The 24949-nt window shown below is 33.8% G+C and overlaps 2 protein-coding genes across 2 annotated transcripts; both read left to right on the plus strand.

Annotated features, from left to right (window-relative positions):
- Window positions 1-502: 502 nt before the first annotated feature.
- Window positions 503-17025, plus strand: LOC100796697 (CLIP-associated protein). The gene is made up of 21 exons (XM_003521279.5): window positions 503-1060; window positions 5331-5486; window positions 5584-5646; window positions 5995-6063; window positions 6227-6389; window positions 7214-7375; window positions 8862-8959; window positions 9264-9338; window positions 9416-9484; window positions 9569-9654; window positions 9734-9851; window positions 10799-10897; window positions 10982-11339; window positions 11479-13268; window positions 13769-13870; window positions 14075-14179; window positions 14352-14426; window positions 14508-14576; window positions 14695-14763; window positions 15380-15481; window positions 16615-17025. Exons 1-21 carry the CDS (start codon window positions 728-730, stop codon window positions 16774-16776), a joined length of 4323 nt encoding a protein of 1440 aa, XP_003521327.1. The 5' UTR covers window positions 503-727; the 3' UTR covers window positions 16777-17025.
- A 2668-nt stretch (window positions 17026-19693) lies between these two features.
- On the plus strand, window positions 19694-21357 carry LOC100794931 (two-component response regulator 24). The gene is made up of 3 exons (XM_003520576.5): window positions 19694-20176; window positions 20298-20540; window positions 20665-21357. The coding sequence occupies exons 2-3, from the start codon at window positions 20328-20330 to the stop codon at window positions 20848-20850; spliced, it is 399 nt and encodes a 132-aa protein (XP_003520624.1). The 5' UTR covers window positions 19694-20176; window positions 20298-20327; the 3' UTR covers window positions 20851-21357.
- The last annotated feature ends 3592 nt before the right edge of the window (window positions 21358-24949 follow it).

Raw genomic sequence — 24949 nt, forward strand, 5'->3', positions numbered from 1 at the left:
GGAAATTTTTAGAAATGAATACAAACAGTATTTTAATGAATAAAAAACAGAAATTGGGAAAATTTTCATAAAAGTAATAAACCCTTGAAATTAAACAAAACCTAAAGGATAATCTATACCAAAAAAGAGAATACTAACTACCTAAACTTTGTAATACTTTTTTTAATATTAATTAAAATTGATTGAAAATCACTAATTTTAATGAATTACACTTGTTATTTAATGATTTTTTTCTCCTATTTTATAAGTGAGACAAAATCTGTGACTTTCACTAATAGTAAAAAGTGTCTAACATCTAAGAAAACCTAAAGGATAATTTAACAGACCTAAAGGAAGACCAGATGAAAAAAAGGACTGAACTTAGTCAAATAAGTCAATTAATAAATATTATGGTTTAGAAATTAGGTCATCGAGGATAATTTAAAATATGTTTGAATTATGATTATGATTAATTATTTTGGGATTGATTAATTTTTTAATTAAAGGGAAATCTGGAACAAAAGGATGGTTAAAATTTCAAGCACATAAGCAAGTTTTGATTTTCATTTCATTTCAAGTTCGTCTTCTTCCCCCGTCAATCTAGCCACTCCCTATCTTTCTCTCTCCTCTTCTGAATTTGACGGTTGCACCGCGTAATCTCATCGGATTCTTCTCTCTATCCTCATCGGTTTCAAACTCGCTCACTCTCTCACTCAGTCTTGTTCAGATCTGATCAAAGGAAGAAGAAATGGAGGAAGCTCTGGAACTGTCACGCGCCAAGGACACGAAGGAGAGGATGGCGGGCGTAGAGCGGCTGCATCAACTTCTAGAAGTTTCCAGAAAGAGCCTCTCCTCTTCCGAAGTCACCTCGCTCGTCGACACGTGTATGGATCTCCTCAAGGACAACAACTTCCGCGTCTCCCAGGGCGCTCTCCAGGCCCTCGCCTCCGCCGCCGTCCTCGCCGGTGAACACTTCAAGCTCCACTTCAACGCCCTCCTCCCCGCCGTCGTCGACCGCCTCGGCGACGCCAAGCAGCCCGTCCGCGACGCCGCCCGTCGGCTCCTGCTCACTCTCATGGAGGTACTGTCCCTTATCCGTATTTAATAACTCGATAGTGATAGTAATCGAGTGTGGTTCTTACTAACTGGTAGCGGTAGGGTGCTGTAACTGCTTAGGAATATTTATTAGGATAATAATGACTTCGATGTATCGGAATTGGTCGCTGTTTCGCTGTAACACGGCGACGAAATCGGAATTGGTCGCTGTTTCGCTCTTGCATGACCTGTCTTATGCTTCTGGAGAATGAGAATCGGAATAATATCGCGAGATCTTTAGTCGTAGGATCTCTTGCTGGTGTGATTTCATCGTCGTCTGTGTTTGGTTTCTCATTTAAGATCCATATATAGAGCAAAATCACGTCAAAGACAACGCAACGCAAAAGCAACTATTAGTTGTGTTAGGGATCCACGTCCAGTAGTGTCAAACGTGTGTCCAAACATTAGATGAACCTAAAGCCTTTCAGATGCTGCGTTTTTAAATTGTGGTGTCTTGAACCCAAATGAATTAATCTTTCACCGGTTAATTTTTTTTATTTGACTTTAGATTCTAGAGGAGCATTAAGAAACATGTGACAAAATGTCTGCAAGTAGCTTCTGCAGAAGAAGAAGCTCGGGGAATTTCTTTTTTTGGATTGATTTAGTATCCGTGAAAATAAAATTCATAATTTCTGATTGACTCGTTTGTAAGCAAAACCAGATTTAAGTCTGTTAGCAGTTAATTGTAACTTTATAAGTGAATGCTTTGAAGATAACTGATATAACGCTTTGTTAACTTGATAATTATACTTGAAATGTTTGAATGTGAAAATATGCACACAAAAAGGATCCTCAACCTCAGTTTTGCTTATATAGATAGTACAAAAAATAGTTCATGGTGAAGGCTATAGCCTAGCCTATGTTGACAGATTACAGGACAGCTTCTAAGAGCTTCTACAACAAGCTACAAATATAAAACATTAGCAAAACATTTCAAACAACAACTTTAACACTCCCTCTCAAGCCGGAGCATATAAATTGTGTGCTCCAAGCTTGGAACATATAAAGTGGATCCGAGGACCTCTCAAGGACTTGGTCGGGATATCTGCAAGCTGTTTGTTGGAGTTTATAAATTCAGTACTGATTTCTTTGGACTGTAGCTTTTCCCGAACAAAATGGCAATCAATCTCTATATGTTTAGTTCTCTCATGAAATACAGGATTAGAAGCAATATGAAGAGCTTCCTGATTATCACAATACAACTTCATCTGTTGAACATCACAAAATTTTAATTCTTGAAGAAGTTGTTTAATTCACACCAATTCACAAGTAACAAGAGCCATAGCTCTATATTTTGCTTCTGCACTTGATCAGGCAACAACAATCTGTTTCTTGCTTTTCCAAGAGACAATATTTCCTCTAGGGGATACACAACATCTAATGGTGGATCGCCTGTCTATGGGACAACCTACCCAATTGGCATCACAGTACCCACAAATTTGGGCATTTCTATTATCTTTATACAACAATCCCTATCCTGAAGTCTTTTTGATGTATCTAAGAATGCGAACCATAGCATTCCAATGGTCAATGTGAGGATCCTGCATAAATTGACTGACAACTCCGACTACAACTGACAAATCAAGTTGTAATTGTGAGATAAATGAGTTTTCCAACCAGCCTTCTATACCTCTTTGGATCTGGAAAAGGTTCACCTTGATATGACATTAACTTCTGATTTGGATTCATAGGACTATCAATAGGCCTACAATTAGTCATACCTGTTTCTTCCAAAATGTCCAGAGCATATTTTCTTTGTGAAATGACAACACCTTTCTTTGATTGAGCCACTTCAATACCAAGGAAGTACTTTAGGTAGCCAAGGTCTTTGGTCTGAAAATGACTGAATAATTGTTGCTTTAGTTAGGAAATTTTGGCAGCATCATTCCTTATAATAACAATGTCATCAACATAGATAATTAGATAAACACACTTCTTGGGAGAAGTATGACAATAAAAACAAAGTGATCTGCTTCACTTCGCTTCATTAAAAAATTCTGAAAAATATGACTAAATTTTCCAAACCAAGCACGTGGTGATTGTTTGAGCCGATAGAGAGATCGACACAATTTACACACCAAACTAGACACCCCCTAAGCAACAAAACCATGAGGTTGCTTCATATAGATTTCCTCCTCTAAATCACCATGGAGAAAGGCATTTTTTTATGTCTAATTGATAAAGAGGCCAATGACGAATAGCTGCCATAGCTAGGAAGAGCTGAACAATTGTGATCCTGGCCAAAGGAGAGAAGGTGTCACAGTAATGAAGGCCATAAATCTGAGTGTAGCCTTTGGCAACCAACCGAGCCTTAAGTCAATCAACCTCACCATTAGGTCTGACTTTAACAACATAAACCCATCAGCAGCCAACTGTCTTCTTCCCAGGAGGAAGAGAAACTAATTCCCATGTGCCATTGTTCTCAAGAGCCTGCATTTCAACAATCATGGCTTGTTGCCAACCAGGATGATCGAGTGCCTCTTGAACATTTTTAGGAATAGTAATAGAAGACAAGGGAGAGTCTTCTTTTCATTTCATCCATAGAGTCATATATTAGGAACTTCTTTAATTCTTTAACAACAACTTTGGCTATGTGTGAGGTCATATCGTGGTTAGTCTGTTTGAGAGAAAATGCATGGTTTGCTGAATCAAATAAACTCTGGATGTCATTAGCAAAAATATCTTGAGCATTTTTCCAAAATGAACAACAAGTCTTGAAGGATTTGAGTATTTCCAACACATCAGGTTCTACTGATTGCCATAAAACAGTGCACAATTGAGAAGTCAAGTGGCTTCCACTGATTTCTGCTCTCTGATGGAATTTCACTAGTTTCTTTCTCCAAATGATCATAGTGCCCTTGACCAAGGAACCATAACTCAACTGAGGCAAACCAAGATAGATAATTTTTCCACTTGAGTTTCTGAGTAGTAATAGTGGGAGTTCTAGAGAGAGGAGAAGGAGTAGAAGTGAGAGTGGAATTTGTAGATGTCATTTTGAGAAATCAAGGACAAGTATCTAGTAACAGACACATAGCACAAAACTTGTGGAAACCAGGGACAGAGGTGTACAGACCCACTATCCAGACAATACCAAAACGACGATTTGATGGCTGAAACAAAGCAAGAAGAGGCCGGCGACCAAAACCCAGGTGTTGTGTTGGAGTTCTGGTGATTGGAGACGGGCACATGGGATGCATGCGCTTGAGAATGACGTGGGAGCGCGTGTTGAGATGCGTTGAAAGAGACAACCCAGATTTGGGTATTGTCTGGGATAGGTGCGACAGCGGTGGCTGGTGGCAAACGACGGCACTGGTGACAATGGCCGGCGATAGACAGAGATGGAAGTGCAGAGCAGGATTGTCCCACTTTGATACCAACCTGAAATGTTTGAGTGTGAAAATATGCACACAAAAAGGATCACTTCGAAACCTCCAGGGTTGGGACGCGTTGAAAGAGATGACCTAGATCTGGGTATCGTCGGGGATAGGTGCGATGGCGGTGGCTGGCGGCAGACGACGACACTGGTGACAATGGCCGGCAATAGACAGAGATGGAAGTGCAGAGCAGGATCATCCAACTCAGATACCAACCTGAAATGTCTGAGTGTGAAAATATGCACACAAAAAGGATCCTCAGCCTGGCCAGTGGATGGATGTAGATCTATGAACAGTTTAAACAGGAAACTATTTAAGCAGAGTAGTTTGTGTTTGGTTTCTTGCATGGCATGAATGTTGGCATAAGCTTTTGGTTTATCTCTAAACAATTAAGTGGAGTTTCACATGGCTAATCTGTGATCAAATTTATTTATCTATATGACCTTATTATAGCTTGAGTGTTTCTTTTACACTTCCGTTCTGTATCTTTACCTAGGCTATGTTTGGACTAATGGAAGGGGCTGGGAAATAACTTGATGGCATGATGCTAGGTTCCACTTATTGGATTGCTTGAGAATGGATTGGAATGGAACCTGATGGAGTGCATTCCTTTCCATCCTATAGCCCTCTTTTCTTACCCACCAATTTCTGGAGTAAGGGACAGAACTAGTCAGCATTCCAGTCCATTCCATTCCACTCGTCATTATCCAAACTTAGTTTAACAGTGAAATGGATAATGCTTCCGCATGTATCTTGGTGTTTATTGTCAAAGAGTAAAAGTGAAGTAAATATGTCCTGATTGTAATTTTGAAAATGATATTTTTTTAGTCCTTGCGTTTTGCATTCATTTTGGATTATTATTATTATCATTATTATATGCAGGTTTCTTCTCCTACAATAATTGTTGAAAGAGCAGGGTCCTTTGCTTGGGCACATAAAAGCTGGAGAGTCAGAGAGGAGTTTACACGAACTGTCGCAGCTGCAATTAATCTATTTGCAGCTACTGAGCTTCCACTTCAACGAGCTATCCTCCCCCCTGTATTGACTTTTACAAATAAGCAGTACATATCTTGTGTACATTTAAATATTCTCGGCATGTGATAATAACTCCTTCCAAAACTTGATTGATTGTCAGGTTTTGCATTTGCTTAATGATCCAAATCCTGCTGTTAGGGAAGCAGCTATTTTGTGCATTGAGGTAAGCATGCTTTATCTTTCAGTCATTTAGTATTTTGTATATATTGGCTAAAGGACTCACTTGCATTATCATGTTACTTGCCAAAAAAGGGGTTCATGCCATAGCAATGGCTAATTTCAATTCTTGAATTTCTGAGCCAAAAGTAAAGAATTGCTAATATTGCATGTTGCTTTTCGCCTTATGTTAATCTTAATGGTGTATTGAGCATTTTTATAATTGATATCATGATGCCGTAAAGAAAAATTGATTTATTATGTGTTCACAGTCATACCTGAGGATGGTGATTACGGATTTAAGATAGGATAATGTTATTGTTAGTACATTTCTTTGACATTGTCATTTTTACAGGAGATGTATACACAAGCTGGACCTCAATTTCGTGACGAACTTCACCGCCACAATCTTCCTTCATCTTTGGTAAATATAAAACACTTTCCTCATTCATTGTTATTCAATATATTACAAATGCACCAACACACTTTTAAGCTCATGAATTTGGACCTTTGCCATTTTACATTTAATTAGCATCTACTGTGACAGTTTCTTATGTCTTGTTCATTGCATCATATGATGGTTTCAGGTGAAAGATATTAATGCCAGGCTCGAGGGAATTCAACCAAAAGTTCGCTCTTCGGATGGTCCAGGTGGATATATTACTGGGGAAATTAAACATGCAAGTGTTAATCCCAAGAAAAGTAGTCCAAAGGCTAAAAGTTCCTCAAGGGAGAACTCTCTTTTTGGAGGTTAGTACATTTGTAATTCTTCAATCATACATGTTTATATTTTAGTTTAGTATCAATTCAATTTTATACATGGCATTATGATTTATATCTTTGTAATTTCCTTCTCATACTGGCTCTATTTACCTTACAATTTTCTCTGTAATTAAAATTTACTAATTTGAGATGAGCTGCATAGTTGCCACTATACTGGAACATATTGTCAAATGTTTAAATAATGTGGAGTTATGGACCCTATGGAGTTTGGACATGTTTATTTTTGACATCACATTTTTGTTTGAGTTTAGATTAGTTTAAGCTCCTTTCTTTCTTATCATTAAACTAAACTTTGATATCACGATGTTAGAATTTTTAGCTTTTGATTTTAAGTGATGCTATTTCAGTTAGCACTAATTGTGGTGATTTTGTTTTTCTGTGTCATTTTTTATTTAAACTTCCGCATATTGTAGCTAACATGTATCCTTCGGTAATTCCAGAAGTTAAACACACTTGATCTTTGGGGTGCTACCTTTAATTAGATGTTGTCCCTTGGATCTAACTGTTTTTAGTTGTCATTTGGTGGATGTTTTCTTCTGCACTTCTTCAATGATAAAAATTTACATGCGATGCATGTGCAAAATGTGTAAAAATTGAGATAATTTTGATGGTGGAGGCAAAATGATTGAAGATAACATGATGTGATTCAAAGAGATGAGTGGCATCTCAAGTTGTAAAATTGTAAAATTAAAAAAAAAAATCCAACATCACATATTGTTAATATACTGCGTATAGTTGGATGAGAATATTAACTATTTAAGTATGCATTTTGTTTATTAAATTATGAGCAGGAGAAGGTGACATCACTGAGAAACCCGTAGACCCTGTCAAGGTATATTCAGATAAGGAGTTAATCAGGGAATTTGAGAAGATTGCATCTACCCTTGTGCCTGAAAAAGACTGGTCAATTCGAACTGCTGCTCTGCAGAGAGTTGAAGGTCTTGTTCTTGGAGGTTGGTGGTTCTGAATTCCTTTGAGAAATGTGTTCAGATAAATATGTGCTTAGAGTGCAATGATAAGAGCTTATTCCTATTTTGAGTCTAAAAGGGAAAGAACGTTTGCAGTTGTGGAATATCTTTACTTGAAGGATGTTTGTGGTGATCTTTTATGAATATGGTGTTGGATTTTATTTGTTGACGTTGATTCAACACAAGCCATAGTTAACTGAGCCATGGCATTAAAAGATTATCACAATTAGACAATAAAAAGGAAAATTAAATGCTGGTAGGACCATTAACTACCGCCGTTTCAGCAATAGAGGCGCAGTTTTTAGGATCCTAGTTCTACTAAATTGTGGGCAGGGGGTGACTTAAACATTATTGCACTTTTTAAACTAAATTGATCAGGGCCAACATTTTTATAAGTCTATTATTATTTGGAGAGTAAATTACTCCAAAACCTTTCTTGTAATTTGCACTTAAACTTAAAAACCTACACAAAAGCCCTCTATATTTTATAAAATTATAAACATGTTACAGTTAAACACAATTTTATTTTTGCATGAAATTGATAAATATACTGTTATTACTATTTTGACTCATTTTCATTTCTTAAAAAAGTTACGCAAACCCTATTCTATTTTATAAATACATTATGATTAAATCCCCTGCAATAGTAAAACTTTGAAATTATTAATTACTTAAATGATAAAACTTGAAGATAATATTATTATAGTGGATGAGAATACATAATGAAGAAATTATAATTTCAAATATTAAAAATAACAATACCTATTGTAAAAATGTTGCTGTAATATATGTACGAAAAAACTAAATCTCGTGAATTATTAATAAGATAGAATAAGACTATTTTAAAATCAATTTTATAAATAATTAAATAATAAAAAATAGAACCATGCTTTATTTTTTAATATTTCATTTGATTAAATTTTTTATCATAACAATTTAAAACAATTCTTGTTATTTGAAAATACAGAATTATAATTTATTCTCTTATATTATTTAATATTATCTTCAAAATTATATTGTTTAGGTATTTAATAATTCCAAATGTAATATATTTATAAAATTGAAGAGAATTTTTGCAATGTGCAAAACTTTTTAATGAGGATATTTTTGTCAATTTTATATTATACAGAAATAAAAGTGCTTTAGTTTTAAGTGTAGTATATTTATTAAGAAGAGTTTATAGATTAAGGGATTTTATAAATAAGAAGAGTTTTGTGTCAGTTTTAGAAATAAAAGGGATTTTATACAAAAAAGTGCAATATAGAATGGAGATTGGAGTAATTTACACTTATTTGAATCATGTGCGTTGTTTTTCTCCTTGTAATATGTATTTTTGTGCCTATTGTTTAAGCAAAAAATGGTTTTATGTATGATTAATTGTAATTTCCACTGAGCCAATAAATTAAATGTAATACATTTTCTTTTCCTGTGGCATGATTATTGAATATCTTCTTATTACTTTCTTCAACAGGTGCTGTGGATTATCCATGTTTTCGTGGGCTCCTGAAGCAACTTGTTGGACCTTTAAGCACACAATTGTCAGACCGAAGATCTACCATTGTGAAGCAGGTGCTCTAATATTATTATTGTTCTATATTCCCTTTTATTAATTTGTAAAACGTGTCTAGGTGAAAGTTATAATTTCCTGTTCCTTCTTTGCTGTTTTGGGAACTTAGGAGAATGGTGATTTTTTTCTCTTGAAGCAATCCTTCTTTGCCTTTGCGTATGTTAGAATGAAACATTCATTTGTTTTGATGAATTCCTTCTCTTAGTATGCTTGTTAGTTTTCTCTCATTATAATTACTGAAGGACCTGTCCATAGGTTAGGTTCTTATACCCAACTGTTTCTGGCTTGTTGTTTGCTTTCTTCTAGGCTTGCCATCTATTGTGCTTTTTGTCAAAGGAACTCTTGGGTGATTTTGAGGCATGTGCTGAAATGTTTATACCAGTAAGTTCGCCTAGTTATCTCGGATTTATCACAATTTTGATGCTTTTGAAATTATTAATTTTTGATCTGATAATCAGGTCCTTTTCAAGCTGGTTGTGATTACTGTGCTTGTAATTGCAGAGTCTGCAGATAACTGCATTAAAACGGTACTGTAATATGTTCATTTAATTACCTTCATTTTCGTATCCCTCTTGCTATGTGTCATTTTCACCTTTGCCTCTACTTTGCAGATGCTGCGCAACTGCAAAGTTGCTCGTGTGCTTCCCCGTATAGCCGATTGTGCAAAAAATGATCGCAATGCAGTACTTCGTGCAAGGTATATATTATCAACTATTGAAAAGACACAAGCTAGAGTTTTGGTTTTTGATTAATACCATTGGACATTTGTACTGTAGGTGTTGTGAATATGCTTATTTGGTCCTAGAACATTGGCCTGATGCACCTGAAATACATCGATCAGCTGATTTATATGAGGATCTGATAAAGTGTTGTGTTTCAGACGCAATGAGTGAGGTAGCTTTATAGTTTTAGGTTATTTGACATTTGGTAAATATATAGTGCATTAAATTTGTAAACTCTGACTAGCTTTTCCATTGGGTTTTCTCTTCTTCCTGAACTATCAAGAAATTGCATCACCTTGATAGGCGTGTTGGTGTGTGGGAAGTAAAATTGATTGTCCTTGTTTGCGTATATTTTAGTGAAATTTCAGTTATCATAAAATGTATAATTTGATAAATCAGTAATGATAATTAAATTGTGAAATTCCATAATTTTTTTATTTATTGGTTGGCTTTATGTCTCAACGTGTCATTGTGTGGTAAGGAATGATTACGGATATGAAACTTAGCATAATAGAATTTATGTGGAATGATGCTTCTATTATGGTTAGCCAAAGAACAAGGCCTCTGCCCAATGCTTTCTCTCTGTGTGCACTCGCACGTGTGCATCATGCCAAAATAATTTAAATTTCCTTTTAGAATATGATCGTGGGGAGAAAATAAGTATCCAAGAGGCAGTTGTGTTGTGAAAAACTCACTGCTTTCCTTGTATCCCTTCAGGAACCAAATCAGTGACACAAATCATCCCTTTTTTTTGCATATATCTATTGTTTTTGCCCTTTGTCACCCACTTGCTTAATTTAATTTATATTCCTGAAGTTTTGGTTTTTAACTGTGCCAAATGGTGTTGTGAGATTCATGTAGCCAATCTTACCTAGTGGGATAAGGCTTTGTTGCTATTGTTTGTTTCATTGTATAATAATATTTGGTAAGATGTTTCAAAAATGGTTTTGCAGTATGCGGTAGAGTTACTCTGTTATTAGTTATGATCATTACTTACTCTTTTGAGCAAATTTGTTTATTTATCATTTTTCATTGATTTAGGACAGAAAGTCTTTAGCATATTCATTGATTATTCAAAGTATATGGAAGTGAAAATAATTACTGTGTGAAAATTAATAGGTACGGTCTACTGCAAGGATGTGCTACAGAATGTTTGCAAAAACTTGGCCAGAGCGTTCTCGTCGCCTATTTTCATCCTTTGACCCTGCGATTCAACGGGTATACACTTATGATTTTGTGGATGTCATTCTTCCTTTTATTTTTGTTGCTCAGGTCATCTTTTAAAGTGAATGTAAATCGCAGTTAATAAATGAAGAGGATGGAGGAATACATCGACGACATGCTTCACCTTCCATTCGAGATAGAGGTGCACCGACGTCATTATCTAGCCAGGCCTCTGCTCCCTCTAATCTACCTGGTTATGGAACTTCTGCTATTGTTGCTATGGATAAAAGTTCAAGTATATCATCAGGGACATCTATCTCATCTGGCATACTTCTTTCACAAGCTAAGTCACTTGGTAAGGGTACAGAACGTAGTTTGGAAAGCATGTTACATGCAAGCAAACAGAAGGTTTCTGCTATTGAAAGCATGCTTAGAGGCTTGGATTTGTCTGATAAGCATAATTCATCTTCTCTCCGGTCAACAAGTTTGGATCTAGGTACAACATAAGTTTTCCTGTTATATATTTTTATTTTTACCTCAATTTTCAGGACTTGATGCCATTCAATGGTTGATCTGTTAGTGTTTTTTCAAACTATTTGAGCGGCTAAATTTTTCTCTTATTGCCCCTAGTGCAGGAGTTGACCCTCCATCATCTCGTGATCCACCTTTCCCTGCAGCTGTCCCCGCATCTAATCATCTGACAAGCTCTTTAACAACAGAATCAACTACTTCCGGCATCAATAAAGGTAGTAACCGAAATGGTGGTCTCGGTTTGTCTGACATAATCACTCAGATTCAAGCTTCGAAAGATTCTGCCAAGTTATCCTATCGTAGTAATGTTGGTATTGAGCCTTTATCATCATATTCGAGTAAAAGGGCATCTGAAAGACAAGAAAGAAGTTCTCTCGATGATAACCATGATATGAGGGAGACTAGGCGATATATGAACCCCAACACTGATAGACAGTATTTGGATGCCCCTTATAGAGATGGAAACTTTAGGGAATCTCATAATAGTTATGTGCCTAATTTCCAGAGACCACTATTGAGAAAGAATGTGGCTGGACGCATGTCTGCTGGCAGGAGGAGTTTTGATGATAATCAGCTATCTCTTGGAGAGATGTCGAATTTTGCAGATGGACCAGCATCTCTTCATGAAGCTTTGAGTGAAGGACTTAGTTCAGGTTCCGATTGGTCTGCTAGGGTTGCTGCCTTTAATTATCTTCATTCTTTGTTGCAGCAAGGTCCGAAGGGAACTCTAGAAGTTGTTCAGAATTTTGAGAAGGTAATGAAGTTGTTTTTCCAGCACTTGGATGATCCCCATCATAAAGTTGCACAGGCTGCTCTTTCAACACTTGCAGATATTGTTCCAGCATGCCGAAAGCCTTTTGAGGGTTATATGGAAAGAATATTACCCCATGTGTTTTCTCGGTTAATTGACCCTAAAGAACTTGTCAGGCAGCCGTGTTCAACAACTCTGGAAGTGGTCAGCAAAACTTACAGTATAGATTCTCTCTTACCTGCATTATTACGCTCACTAGATGAACAAAGGTCTCCAAAGGCTAAATTGGCTGTTATTGAATTTGCTATCAATTCCTTTAACAAACATGCTATGAACCCAGAAGGTGCTGCTAATATTGGCATCCTAAAATTATGGCTTGCTAAGTTAACCCCTTTGGTTCATGACAAAAATACAAAGCTTAAAGAAGCAGCTATTACATGCATTATATCAGTGTACTCTCACTTTGATTCAACTGCTGTTCTTAATTTCATTCTGAGTTTGTCAGTTGAAGAACAAAATTCCTTGAGACGAGCATTGAAACAATACACCCCTCGCATTGAAGTAGACCTAATAAACTATCTGCAGAACAAGAAAGAGAAACAACGTTCTAAGTCTTCCTATGATCCATCTGATGTTGTGGGAACATCCTCTGAAGATGGATATGTTGGTTACTCTAGGAAAGCTCATTACCTTGGTAGGTATTCTGCTGGTTCACTTGATAGTGATGGTGGCAGGAAATGGAGTTCCCAAGATTCAACACTGATAAAAGCCAGTCTTGGTCAAGCATCTTCTGGTGAAACTCGGGAACATCTGTATCATAATTTTGAGACTGATCCTAATAGTGGCAGCCTTGGTTCAAAAACTAAGGATCTTGCTTATGCCGTCAATCCAATGGGTCAAAACTTTGGCTCTCAAACTAGCCAACATGGACACATGGACAGTAGCGTGAGCTTAGAGGGTCTTTCAACTCCTCGTCTAGATGTAAACGGTTTGATGTCATCAGAGCATTTAAATGGTGCTGAAGGCTATGCAAATGACAAAGAGCATCCTTCTGAATTGGAACTTAATCATCACTCAGCTGAAGATGTAAAAATTAACACCATGACACACACAGGACCCAGCATTCCTCAAATTCTTCATATGGTGAGTTATGCAACTAGTATAGGATAAGTTGGTTTTTTAATTTTATTATTCGGAAAACCAAAAGATCCTGTAGAAAGAGAAATATTGTGAGAAAAAATAGGATGGTGATAAACCATTCTCCAAGGATGGAAAATTGCAGCAGAAAATAATAGTAATAATCAACTCACAAAATATCAGTCAAGTCTCTTTGCAAGAAAGATAAAGAAACCCATTTAAGCATTGACAAAAACACGAGGTCAAGAATAAAAGCCAGTCAAGGAGAAATGATGACTATCATCACTGTTTAAAACTATAACAAAAAGTTCACTTTTTCCATACATTTTTTATATCCTCACCCTTCCCAAAACCTCGATAAGGAGTTGTAAGAAAGTTGTCAAAGGTGGCAGGACAAACCCAGAACTCTTTAAAATCAGAGAAGAGATTGTTGCAAAACTCCCCCCACCCCGTCTTTGACATCTTTGTGATATATCACTTCACACCTGAAAAATGTTGTTTTGTAGATATGCAGTGGGGGTGATGGAAGCCCTATTTCAAGTAAACGGACTGCTCTTCAACAATTGGTTGAAGCTTCTATAACAAATGATCATTCTGTTTGGACCAAGGTATGCTTGATTTTATTTACACTTTCTTTTTCTTTCCAAGTTGTATGGTTGTTGGTCATACTTATTATGATTCAGGAACTGATTAAAAAGTGAGAGAAACCAGGGAAACAGATAAAATGTTGAAAGAAAATACTTATGAATCTGAATATGATTTGTTTTAACCCTAATGTGCAATCAATTGTTAATTTGATAATGTACTTGCAGTACTTCAATCAGATTTTGACAGTTGTGCTTGAGGTGCTGGATGATTCAGATTCCTCAGTCAAAGAGCTTGCTCTTTCACTGATAGTTGAAATGCTTAAAAACCAGGTTCCTACTCCTTTTGTCCCATTTTAGTTTTGGGGATTATGCTCTTGATCATGTCAATGCTTACAATTGTGCATATTTTCTTTTTGTAGCATAAGGCATTATTGGAAATTAAATTTATATCATAAAGATTTTTCTGATTTTAAAATTTAACTTCTACTTTTATTGTTCACAGAAAGGTGCCATGGAGAACTCTGTTGAGATTGTAATTGAGAAGCTGCTTCATGTTACAAAAGATATCATTCCTAAGGTAGCAAAAGTCCCATTCTACTTTGTCTTTTATACATTTGCTTTCTTTTCCTAATCTCAGCTTCTTCCATCCCCTTTTTAGGTCTCGAATGAAGCAGAGCACTGCCTGACCATTGTTCTATCTCAGTATGATCCATTCAGATGTTTAAGTGTATGTATTTCTTGATTCCTTTACTTTGTGGCCCCTTTACTCTCTGTAAAATTTTTGAGGAAAGGAATGGGGTTTTACTTTTTTGACAATCTAATCCTCAGAATTTAAATCATTTCAGGTCATTGTCCCTCTGCTGGTTACCGAGGATGAGAAAACACTCGTTATTTGCATAAATTGCTTAACAAAGGTAAACTGTCTTTAGAATGATCTATTGCTCTATTTTGGAAAGAAGTGCCCAATGAATCAATAATATTTCAAAACGCAGCAAGTATTTTTATGTCCATATCCTATATGCTTCTGATACTTATAAAACATAGGTAAATGCTAACCAATGGACATAGGTCACTTGTTAAGGATACAAAAAGATATTTATTGTAAAATAAATTATTTATTATATTAAAAATAAAAATACCAAATCATTTAAGCATTTGTTTTTTTTAAGTAATTAGAAGAATTTAATAGGAGGTATTAAATGCTTCTCAACTAGTGTTTTTAGGCAGTTGTTAACGAGACACAAAAACATATTCTGAGTGTATCCTGCATTGTCTTGGTTAGTGGTTACTCCTGCCAATATGCCATTTCACTGTATGAAGTGTATTAATATCACTAGTATTGTAGCACATGGGAAAAAGTTTTTTCTTTTTCTTACGACTGTCTTTACATATTCTAGTTGTATCATATCCCATGTTTTTAAGAATTTACTGTATCCTTATTCTGTCATATATAGTACCTGCACCACATCATACAATTGCTTAACAATTTATCATGTTTAACAATTAACATCATACTATTCTTTTCTTCAGCTTGTGGGGCGGCTTTCTCAGGAAGAACTAATGGCTCAGTTACCCTCGTTTCTGCCTGCCCTTTTCGAAGCTTTTGGTAACCAGAGTGCAGATGTTCGGAAGGTACTTAAGATCTTTTTTATCTGGAGTAATTTATGTTCCATAGTGTCGTACATCTTAAGAAATGTCTGATGGTAAAAAACACTGTAAAGTGGCATATGTAGTTATAACCTCTGAAGCACGGACATCGTGCAAAATATTGGACACCCCGACATGGATATATATATATATATATATAATTCAAATATAACATTTTCCTATTATAATGAGTAAAAAAAAATACACTTGGAAACAGACATCATTCACAATTTGGGCTCAATGTTCCCTTAAGTTGAAAGGGATCTAATCCATCCATCTAAAAAGCAAAAAGAGAAAGTGATGACTTATATGGCATTTTGCTGTCAATCTATCACACATACGGCACAAGTTCTACAATTATCTTGACACTATATGGCACACATACAGCAAATATCAAATAGAGATACTGTTGTCTCATTATTAATATGACACGCACACGCACATAACAAGAAGTAAATTAATATCATAGACCACTGGTTTCCATATGTGAAATAAAATCAGAGTTAGCCACTTCTATAGAAAAAAAAGACAATGGTGTCACTAGATTGAAACTTCTTTTCTTGGGATTATTGAGCTGAACTTGCTATGGCTCATTATAAACAATTAGTTCTTACTATATTCCCTGTATAATTTGCCATACCAAATGTATGAACAGAAAGGGATGATCATTTCATTCATACTAGCAGTGATTATTCCATAATCCATTCCCTCATTAGAACACAATCAATGCAGCAAACCATTTATAAAATAATACCAGGAAGTTTGTCCTTTGTATGTGTCGAACTCTTGATTTCAGCCTCGATGGTTTGATATATATACTAAGCCACCTAAACTTGCGTTGCTCCTACTTCACCGTGGGCAAATCTGACAGTAGTCTGCTCTTAATAAGGTTTAAATATAGTTTATGTGATTAACTAATATTAGACACTATAAAAGGATGATAAGTCTGTCTGGCTTAGAGGATCATAAATGTAACTGGTTCTATCTATAAACATTTTCTTTGAATGAGAGGATTAGGGTATTATTTATCACTAATAATTATATTTTTGTCTGTCCTTTGTTCCCTTTATATATTCTGTTTCATTATTCTTATTTTATGTAAATGCGGATTGTTACAGACCGTTGTTTTCTGTCTCGTGGATATTTATATCATGCTTGGGAGAGCATTCTTGCCATATTTGCAAGGGCTTAACAGCACACAGTTGAAGTTGGTCACCATTTATGCAAATCGAATCTCACAAGCCAGGACAGGCAAAGCGATTGATGCCGTTCAAGACTAGCAGGTTTATTGGGAAGAAAAAAGTTGTGGCTTTTTGGGTGTTGTCTATTCATTGTTGTGTATTTGTATATCTGCGTGCATGAATTTAGATGTGGGTTCCATTGTCTTTCCTTCTCCTTGGGTCTCTTTAAATATATAATTTTTTTGGTCTTTCCTTTTTCCCTGGCAATGTTGGAATTTGGAGAGTTCTGATGGTGAAATACGAGTAAATTCTAATCTACATATAGTAAACATTATTGATTGTCGTAAATGGTTTTCAAGAAAGTCATTGATTCAGTTACATGAATATTTTGGATATAGGCTAAGTTTTCGCAAACTTATTTTCACGCTGCAGTTCTTGTTCAACAAAGATGTATTTTCGTTCCCTTCATTTTTTGTTGGGGGGTGTTCATATTAAGACCAAAGTCTTTTGCCCTACGAAACCCTAGCCATAGTGTGTGATACGTGAAGTCATATAAACGATTTCACTACAACTCTTAGCACGGTTATTCGTGCAATAGATTTCGAAATTGAAGTGTGGTTCATAGGTTTCCTTCATCGTGTTTTGAAATTTTCATTTATTTAGGACATTTAGAAATATAAAAGTCATGTATTATAAAATTTTCATTTATTTAGGCTAAGTATTGATATTATGTTTTGAAATTATTATCTAAAAGTTAAATTGTGTTTGGGTGGAGGTTAATAAATTTAATTCTGGATGATGTTAATTTTATAAAATTAATGTTTTTTAAAATTTTATTCAAACAATTTTTGAGTGTAAGATTGTTTGAATTGAAAGTGGTTTTTCTTAATTCAAAATAACAATACCAAACACTCATTTGGTGTCCCTCCTAACCAAACATAGCCGAAGTTAAGGGTAGAGTTGCAGCTTTTAATATGTGGATAAGTATGCCCATTATAAAATTAGCTTAGGAAACTATTTCCTCGTCCCAACATAAGCTGCACAATAATAAAGCTTTGGATAGTCATTACATGAGCTGCGCCTCCGAGTATTGCCATTTAAAAAAAAAAGGTAAAATAATTTAGCAGCCAGTATCTGAATTGTTTAGAAATTTTTTAAATAAGCTTTTATACTCTAGAAACTTGTAATTGAGTCATTGAACTCATACATCACTTTTCATTGAATCTCTTGGTTATGATTCCATCAAAGGTGGATGATAATTTTTAATATCTGTTTGAATCTTAAAAGTACAGAAACTTATTTGAAAATTCTAAAAAATTCATAAACCAGGTCACTAAGTTTAATAACTGACTAGATCCTTAAACTATTTTAGATTTTTAAAATAGTTTTGTATTTTTAATATTCGTAATAAGTTTCAAGAATAATCTGTAATTTTCATTTTTTTTAAAAAAATAATCTGTAACTTTAACGAAACATTATTCCTGAAACTCAATTAAAAAAGAATTATAAGTTGAACAACTCAATCATAAGTTTTTTTTTTAAAAATAAAATCTTAAATATAAATATTTAAGGTCTTTCATGTTTAGTTTAATTTTAATTTTAGCAACAACAATTAGAGTTTAAAAATTGGCCAATGACAACTTTTAGCCCCAACAATGACAAAACAACTACTGAAGTTGAGATAAGGCAAATGGTGGAATGTTTTTTTATTGGCACGGTCACTTAATTGAGGTAAATAGTTATTAGGGAAAAATTATATAAAACAAGAATTGATTACACTGTTTAGATTGTTTCAGTTATTTGGTTAAAAAGACATCATAATTTATGGATAAAACATTCCATGGGATTGACAGACCATATGGAGTATACGATGTTTGCCACTGAGGTTTTTACACAGTCATTTTGAAAAGAATTTTTCTATTATAATATTTCACCTTTAAGCAAAAAATTATAGGGATTTAATTTAGTTTACTGAACAACAAAATCGTTCTATCGATTAATGCGCGAACCTATTTGAAAATAACTTAAATATAATGTCGACTTAAACCTACGCTATGTGAAAGTTATAGCTAGTTTGAAAAGGTCAAATTACCTGATCGCATTATGAATGTTAGGTTGCTTCGGCTTGGTTGACACTAATTTAGATTTGGTTTTGACAGACACTAAATTATTTGTTTCAAAATATGCTTGCGTCAAATATTAGTGTCGGTGTTGAGGCCAACACTATAATTTGGACGCTATTTTTTTTGTTACAGTAAAAGATTATTGATTGTTTCAGGGTTCCAATATCTTTCCCAAACAAGTAAGTTTTAGTGATAATTTCAACTTTAGTTTTTTTATCCTGTCGTTATAATTATCAAGTATATTATTAATATGAACGAATGTTCAAACTTTGTTGTGTTAATGTGTATATTTCACTTATTTGTTTTCTTTTGGATTTTATTGTTATTATTTTTTCTTTTGGATTCGGTTTCCTTATCCGTTTTTATATTAACATGTATATATGAATTGATTAACGGACTATTCATCAATATATTTTCTAAAAAACTTGTTATTCTATTGAACAATCGATACACACATTGTTAATCAATAATTGACTCATAATCCTTAACTAGAATATGGGAGGTATAACATTTCAGGTGTAAAAAATAACAACAACGGAAAAAAAATAAAATATGGAAACAACTAATTTTGAAGAGATATATACTACGTACAGAACATGAATTGAGAATCTAATTCTATTTATAAGCAGGACAAACTATGTAGTAGCATTCTGTGATTCTAATAGCAGTGTTGTAGACACCACGTAATGTGTTATTCTCGTCCTTGTAAACAAAAAGTTGTGTGGACATACGTGCTTACTTCTGTTTTATATTCTTTTCCTTGCATTGTAAGGTATACATATATACATGTACGTAGTCGCGCAATGGCTCAATTAGAAGGAAGTTATAACTTATGAGTTTGGCATACTTGCTCGTTTTTCATGCCAAGAAACGAAAGGCAAATAACGAAAGGACCCCAAAAATATACTTCAAAATTTGATTGTCTTCTTGTCTAGTTTAAAATAGAAAAAAGGTAGCCTACGAATTTATTCAAGATAGGAATCATCCCCATTTTTGGAAAAATATCACTCTCCCTCAGATTTTTAGATTGTGAACGAAATCCAGAGACACTTCCCACAAATTCAATGTTGATGCTAACTCACATCCAATTTGGTACTTCTTTTTTCTTTTCTTTTTTTTTTGAACAGCTCCAATTTGGTACTTTGATAATTCTTTTCGATCCATTAATTTCCTTTCAATCTTATATCACACCTTACTGAATTATCCACATCACATGGGAAGGATATATACGTATCATTTCAATATTTTTATTTATTTATTTATCTATATATATAGCACCCCAACTAGCTAGCTATACATCATCCATTTTCATTCTTCACCTCCTACTCATAATAGTGAATTTAGTCTCAGAATTTTGAGAAAGAGTTCTCATTCAGGTTAGTGATATTGCTACGTTATCCTTAAATCTACACAGATATTTAACAATTAATATATATTTATACATAATATATTTGATGAAACAAATTAACTCACTGTCTTTTTTTTTTTTTCAACTAGTGGTGTTAGGGGACGTAAAAAAGTTACGGAATGGCACATCAAAACTTGGGCACCAAATTAACAGCACTTGTAGTAGATGACAATAAAATCAACCGAAAGATTCATCAAAAGCTGTTGGAGAGTGTTGGAATGAAAAATCAAGGAGTGGAAAATGGCCAAGAAGCAGTGGACATTCATTGCCATGGACAAAGATTTGACCTGATTCTCATGGACATGGATATGCCCATCATGAATGGCATTGAGGTGCTTATTAATTAATTACATTACATCCAAGTTTACCATTATAATTTATTGTGGCCAGGGCTAAAGTTGAAATGCAAGTATTTAATGCTCTTGTTTTTATTTTTATTTATTCATTTTTATATAGGCAACAAAGGAACTTCGCTCAATGGGCATTGGTAGCATGATTGTTGGTGTATCATCACGCTGTACGGAAGCAGAAATACGAAAATTTATGGAAGCGGGACTGAATGACTACCATGAGAAACCCTTGAACAATTCTAAGCTTAGTTCACTTCTTGATAAGATCAACCCCAGTTTTACTCGTAATTAGTGGAAATTTCAACCGGGTAATGTATGAAAAAGCAAAGAAGAAAAAAACTTAACCTTACCCGTTCCTTGTTTCCAAATTCCATGGCTAGTTTTTCCTCTCTTTTTTTCTTTTTCTTTTGGTGATTCTGTAGTTCTTTTTTTACTATGGTGAAGTCTGTGACTACGTACGTGACTATCAATGTTACACAAAAATAAAGAAAAGACTTGAGGAATAACTCTTGTTCAATTCATCAATATGGCGGAGTTGGAAGGAGATTAGGTGTCCATTGTAAAAATAAAATAAAATTCCTATGGCACCAAGTTATGTATTCTCACTTTTTTTTTATCTTAATTTATTGTTTATTATTGCTACTTTTTTTTTTTGGTTACCGTGCATGTATGAACTTTGGCGGTCAAGTCTTTGCTACATGCTGCTGTTATAGAAGATGCATGTTGTTACACACTTGCGCTCACATATTAAAATGATTTATAGGATAGGAAATTAACCAAGCTTACCTCATGTTTCAGGATGCTAAAATCAAAGAGAACTAAAGACTAATAATATAATTAGGCTACATATAAGCTTTTATAGATAGAACACAACAGATATATATATATATATATATATATATATATATATATATATATATATATATATATATATATATATATATATATATAATTAAAAAAGGTTAAATGCTTTTTTGGTTTAATTATTTAGCAGGTCTCTATTACTAGATTTTTAATTAGATTTCTGATTTCTTTTCCTTTTATTTCGATCTTTAAACTTTTATTTATTTTTAATTGGGTCATCTAGTCTATTTGTTATAAAAAATTAACCACAGAAATATAATTAGAGGTGCAATCAATTGACTGGTGCTTCTAGAGTATTTTGTAAGCACAATAAAGTCAATTGTAAAAAAATTTATGGAGTTTTATAAGCACAATAAAGTCAATTGTAAGAAATTTTATGGAGTTTCAATCTTTATAGGTTAATTCAATTCAAATATTTTTTTTCCATAAAACTCTCACAATTGTTTGGCTTGGCAAAATCTTAAAATTTTATAAAAAAAAGTCTCACAATTGATCTTGTTGTGCTTACAACACACACCAAACTATCCTTCATGGAGTTCTAGAGTTTCAACATTTGCAAGTTAGTTCTACTTAAATATTCTTTTACAAATCTTTTACAATTGTTTGGCTTTATAGAATGCTAAAACAGAAGATTCTCAATTAATTCATTTGTGCTTACAACATACTTCAAAAATATCAATCCACTATGTGCACCTTTTATTAATTGTTTGTCGTTAATTTTGTTCATATATAACAACAGATATATTGAATGGCTCAATTAAAAGTTTAGCTAGGGACCTAATTAAAAATTTTGGTAGAAATATGAGGACTTGCATATCAATTTAACCTACTTTTTTTCTTGAAAATATAAAGCTTTTTTAATTCATACAAAATATTTTATTTATCTGTCATCTTTAAAAATTATGATTCGTTAACTATTACTAATTTTCTATGCTTTTTTCTTTAACTATCCAACATTGATCTTTACTCTCTCTCTCTCTCTTTCTCTCATATTTTTGCCTTGAAGAATAACCTTTCAATCTTCATCACTACGCTCCACAAAACAAGCAAATTAATGTGCTTCAAGTTTTATTAAGTGTTTGAGTTAGTTCTTTAAAAGGAGAAATTTGGCCAACAAACACACTTTCTAAAATGCTCTTAAAAAATTAAATAGCTTATTTTTATTAAAAAAAGGTAAATTTTTTTAAAGAAATCAAGGTCAATAAAATTTTAGAAGAAAAAAATCAACTTATCTTGTCTTTCTCTCATTTCTGACTCTCTCTTAATCATTTTTTAGCTAATGAAATAAAATTTACTATATAGTTTGAATTTTATTTTTAATTAAAACTCTTATTTTTAAACTTTAACTTTTAAAATACAAAATTTAAGACTAAATATAACTTCGGCCACAAAAATGAGCCCTAAATTGGTCAAGGGCACAATAATTTTATATATATATATATATAAGAATGTGGAGTAAAAGGCACACCAATTTGAAAAAGAAAGTTGGTACACTGCCTAAAGAAATTTAAGAGTTGAGTAATTCTAATATATTTTATAACATATATATTCCTTCTAATGTACTTTTATTATTATTCAAAAATTATTAAAACTAAAAAATTAAGACCAAGACATATTGAATGAGAAATAAGATTAATATATAAAATTTATGAGTTTTATTAAATGTTACTAACTAATAATAATAAAAAGATATTAAAAAGATATCTTAGAGAATCTATTGTTGTCATTTCTAAAGTATATTTTTTTTGGACTAACAATTGAATGAGTTTGAACATAATAATTAAAAAAAGGAGATCCTTAAATTATAGAATTTCTTTGAAAAGGAGATAAAAAGCGCTGCCAACATTAGCAACAAACTAAATCATAAATCCAACATTTATTATGAGATATAAGTCAATCACTTAAATAAAGTGTGTGAAATTTTATAAATCCTTTAATATCTATCTTTAATTTCTAAGAATAAAAAAAAAACTAAAACCAACATCTGACCTTCATTAAATCTGTCAACCTAACATAATCTACCTTCTCATGTGTAAATATAATATCACATTATGCAGAAGTCAAGGGGACCAAAAAAAGCATATGCGAAAGAATATTTCTAGAGCTTATTATCTCTTTTTTCCTCACATAAAACTTCTACGTTGAAGGTAGTCGGCATACACACTAGTCCAAACATTATATGCAACCATGCATGTAACTATCAAATGTAGGAAATTTTCTACATGCATGCAGAGAATATAACACACATAAAAGGCCTTGCCGGGAAGAAACTAGAAAGCACCTTCCTCTTACATAAATTAATTCTGTCTAGTTGAAATTCCGTCCACCAAGAAAATGCTGTATGTATAATATTTTTGGAAGGGCTACAAAGACTTCTAAAGAAGCTTTAAAACTATCGAATTTGATGCCTACGTGCTTCAACATTAATCCTTTTGAGAGAAATATTTTTCTAGAAAAGCAGCATATCCTGATCTTAATAAACAAGGAATATACTCTTAAACTGTGAACAAACCATAACTATGTGTCATCCTCCATGTTGTGACGGGTAATCGAGTTTAGCATACTTACCAAATACCAATTGAGTTCTCATTTTTGTGATCTTCCTACTGACCAAATATCTCTTCATGCCACTTTAGTGGCCATATCTGCCCAAGATCCCAATTCTGAAACCTTATTCTTGTCCTCCGAAAATTTGAACAGCCTAGGAAAGGAATCTTTCAAAGGGGGGCTTTTCAACCAAACATATCTTCGAAAAGAGAGGATATATTGTTGCCATTTCTTTCCCTTTTTTTTCGGGCAAGCTAACAACAAATCATCTTCTGATTTTATTTTCCCATTTTTGCAAACTAACATCCTTCCTCCAAAATCCCAAATTGATTTTTGCATAGGAGAGCTATAAGAACCACCTCCTTGGCAATTTAAACAATTTGTCTTCTTAAACATTAGTGTATACCCATGATAATTTCGGCCTCAAAGCTTCCAATACAGGCTGCCATATAGCTTCTTTCATGGATTAGGGCCTATAAAGAGTCCCAAGTAATTTGAAATTAAGGGAGGCTACCTATTTTGTAGTTTGGGAAAGATGAAACTGATTTTAATTAATAATAAATTATCCTCAACACTAATTCCAATTACGTTGCTTTTGTGAAAGTTTATTTTTAGCTCAACCATTAATGCAAAACACCTCAAAATCTTCTTTGTGGTCCAGAGGGAAATTCCCCAACTCGCCTCTCCTATAAACAAACTAGCTATCACATGCACGCTGAAGATGAGAGATTTTTGTCCCATCTTTTCCTAACTTAACACCTTTTTAGCTTTCCAATATTTATTGCTCCACGAATTAACCAACCAGGCCCACTCAACCCCTCAAAAGCTAGAAGCAATTCATTCTTATCAACCTAAATCTTTTCGGTTTGATTTTCATTCACCAAAAGAACAGATAGATTGTCTAAAAAAACACAAAATCTAATCCAGGATTTCCATCATCCTAAAGTGCCCGTCATGCAATCAAGATACTCTTGCCCCAT

This window comes from Glycine max, chromosome 3, assembly GCF_000004515.6.
Source record: "Glycine max cultivar Williams 82 chromosome 3, Glycine_max_v4.0, whole genome shotgun sequence".
NCBI lineage: Eukaryota > Viridiplantae > Streptophyta > Magnoliopsida > Fabales > Fabaceae > Glycine > Glycine max.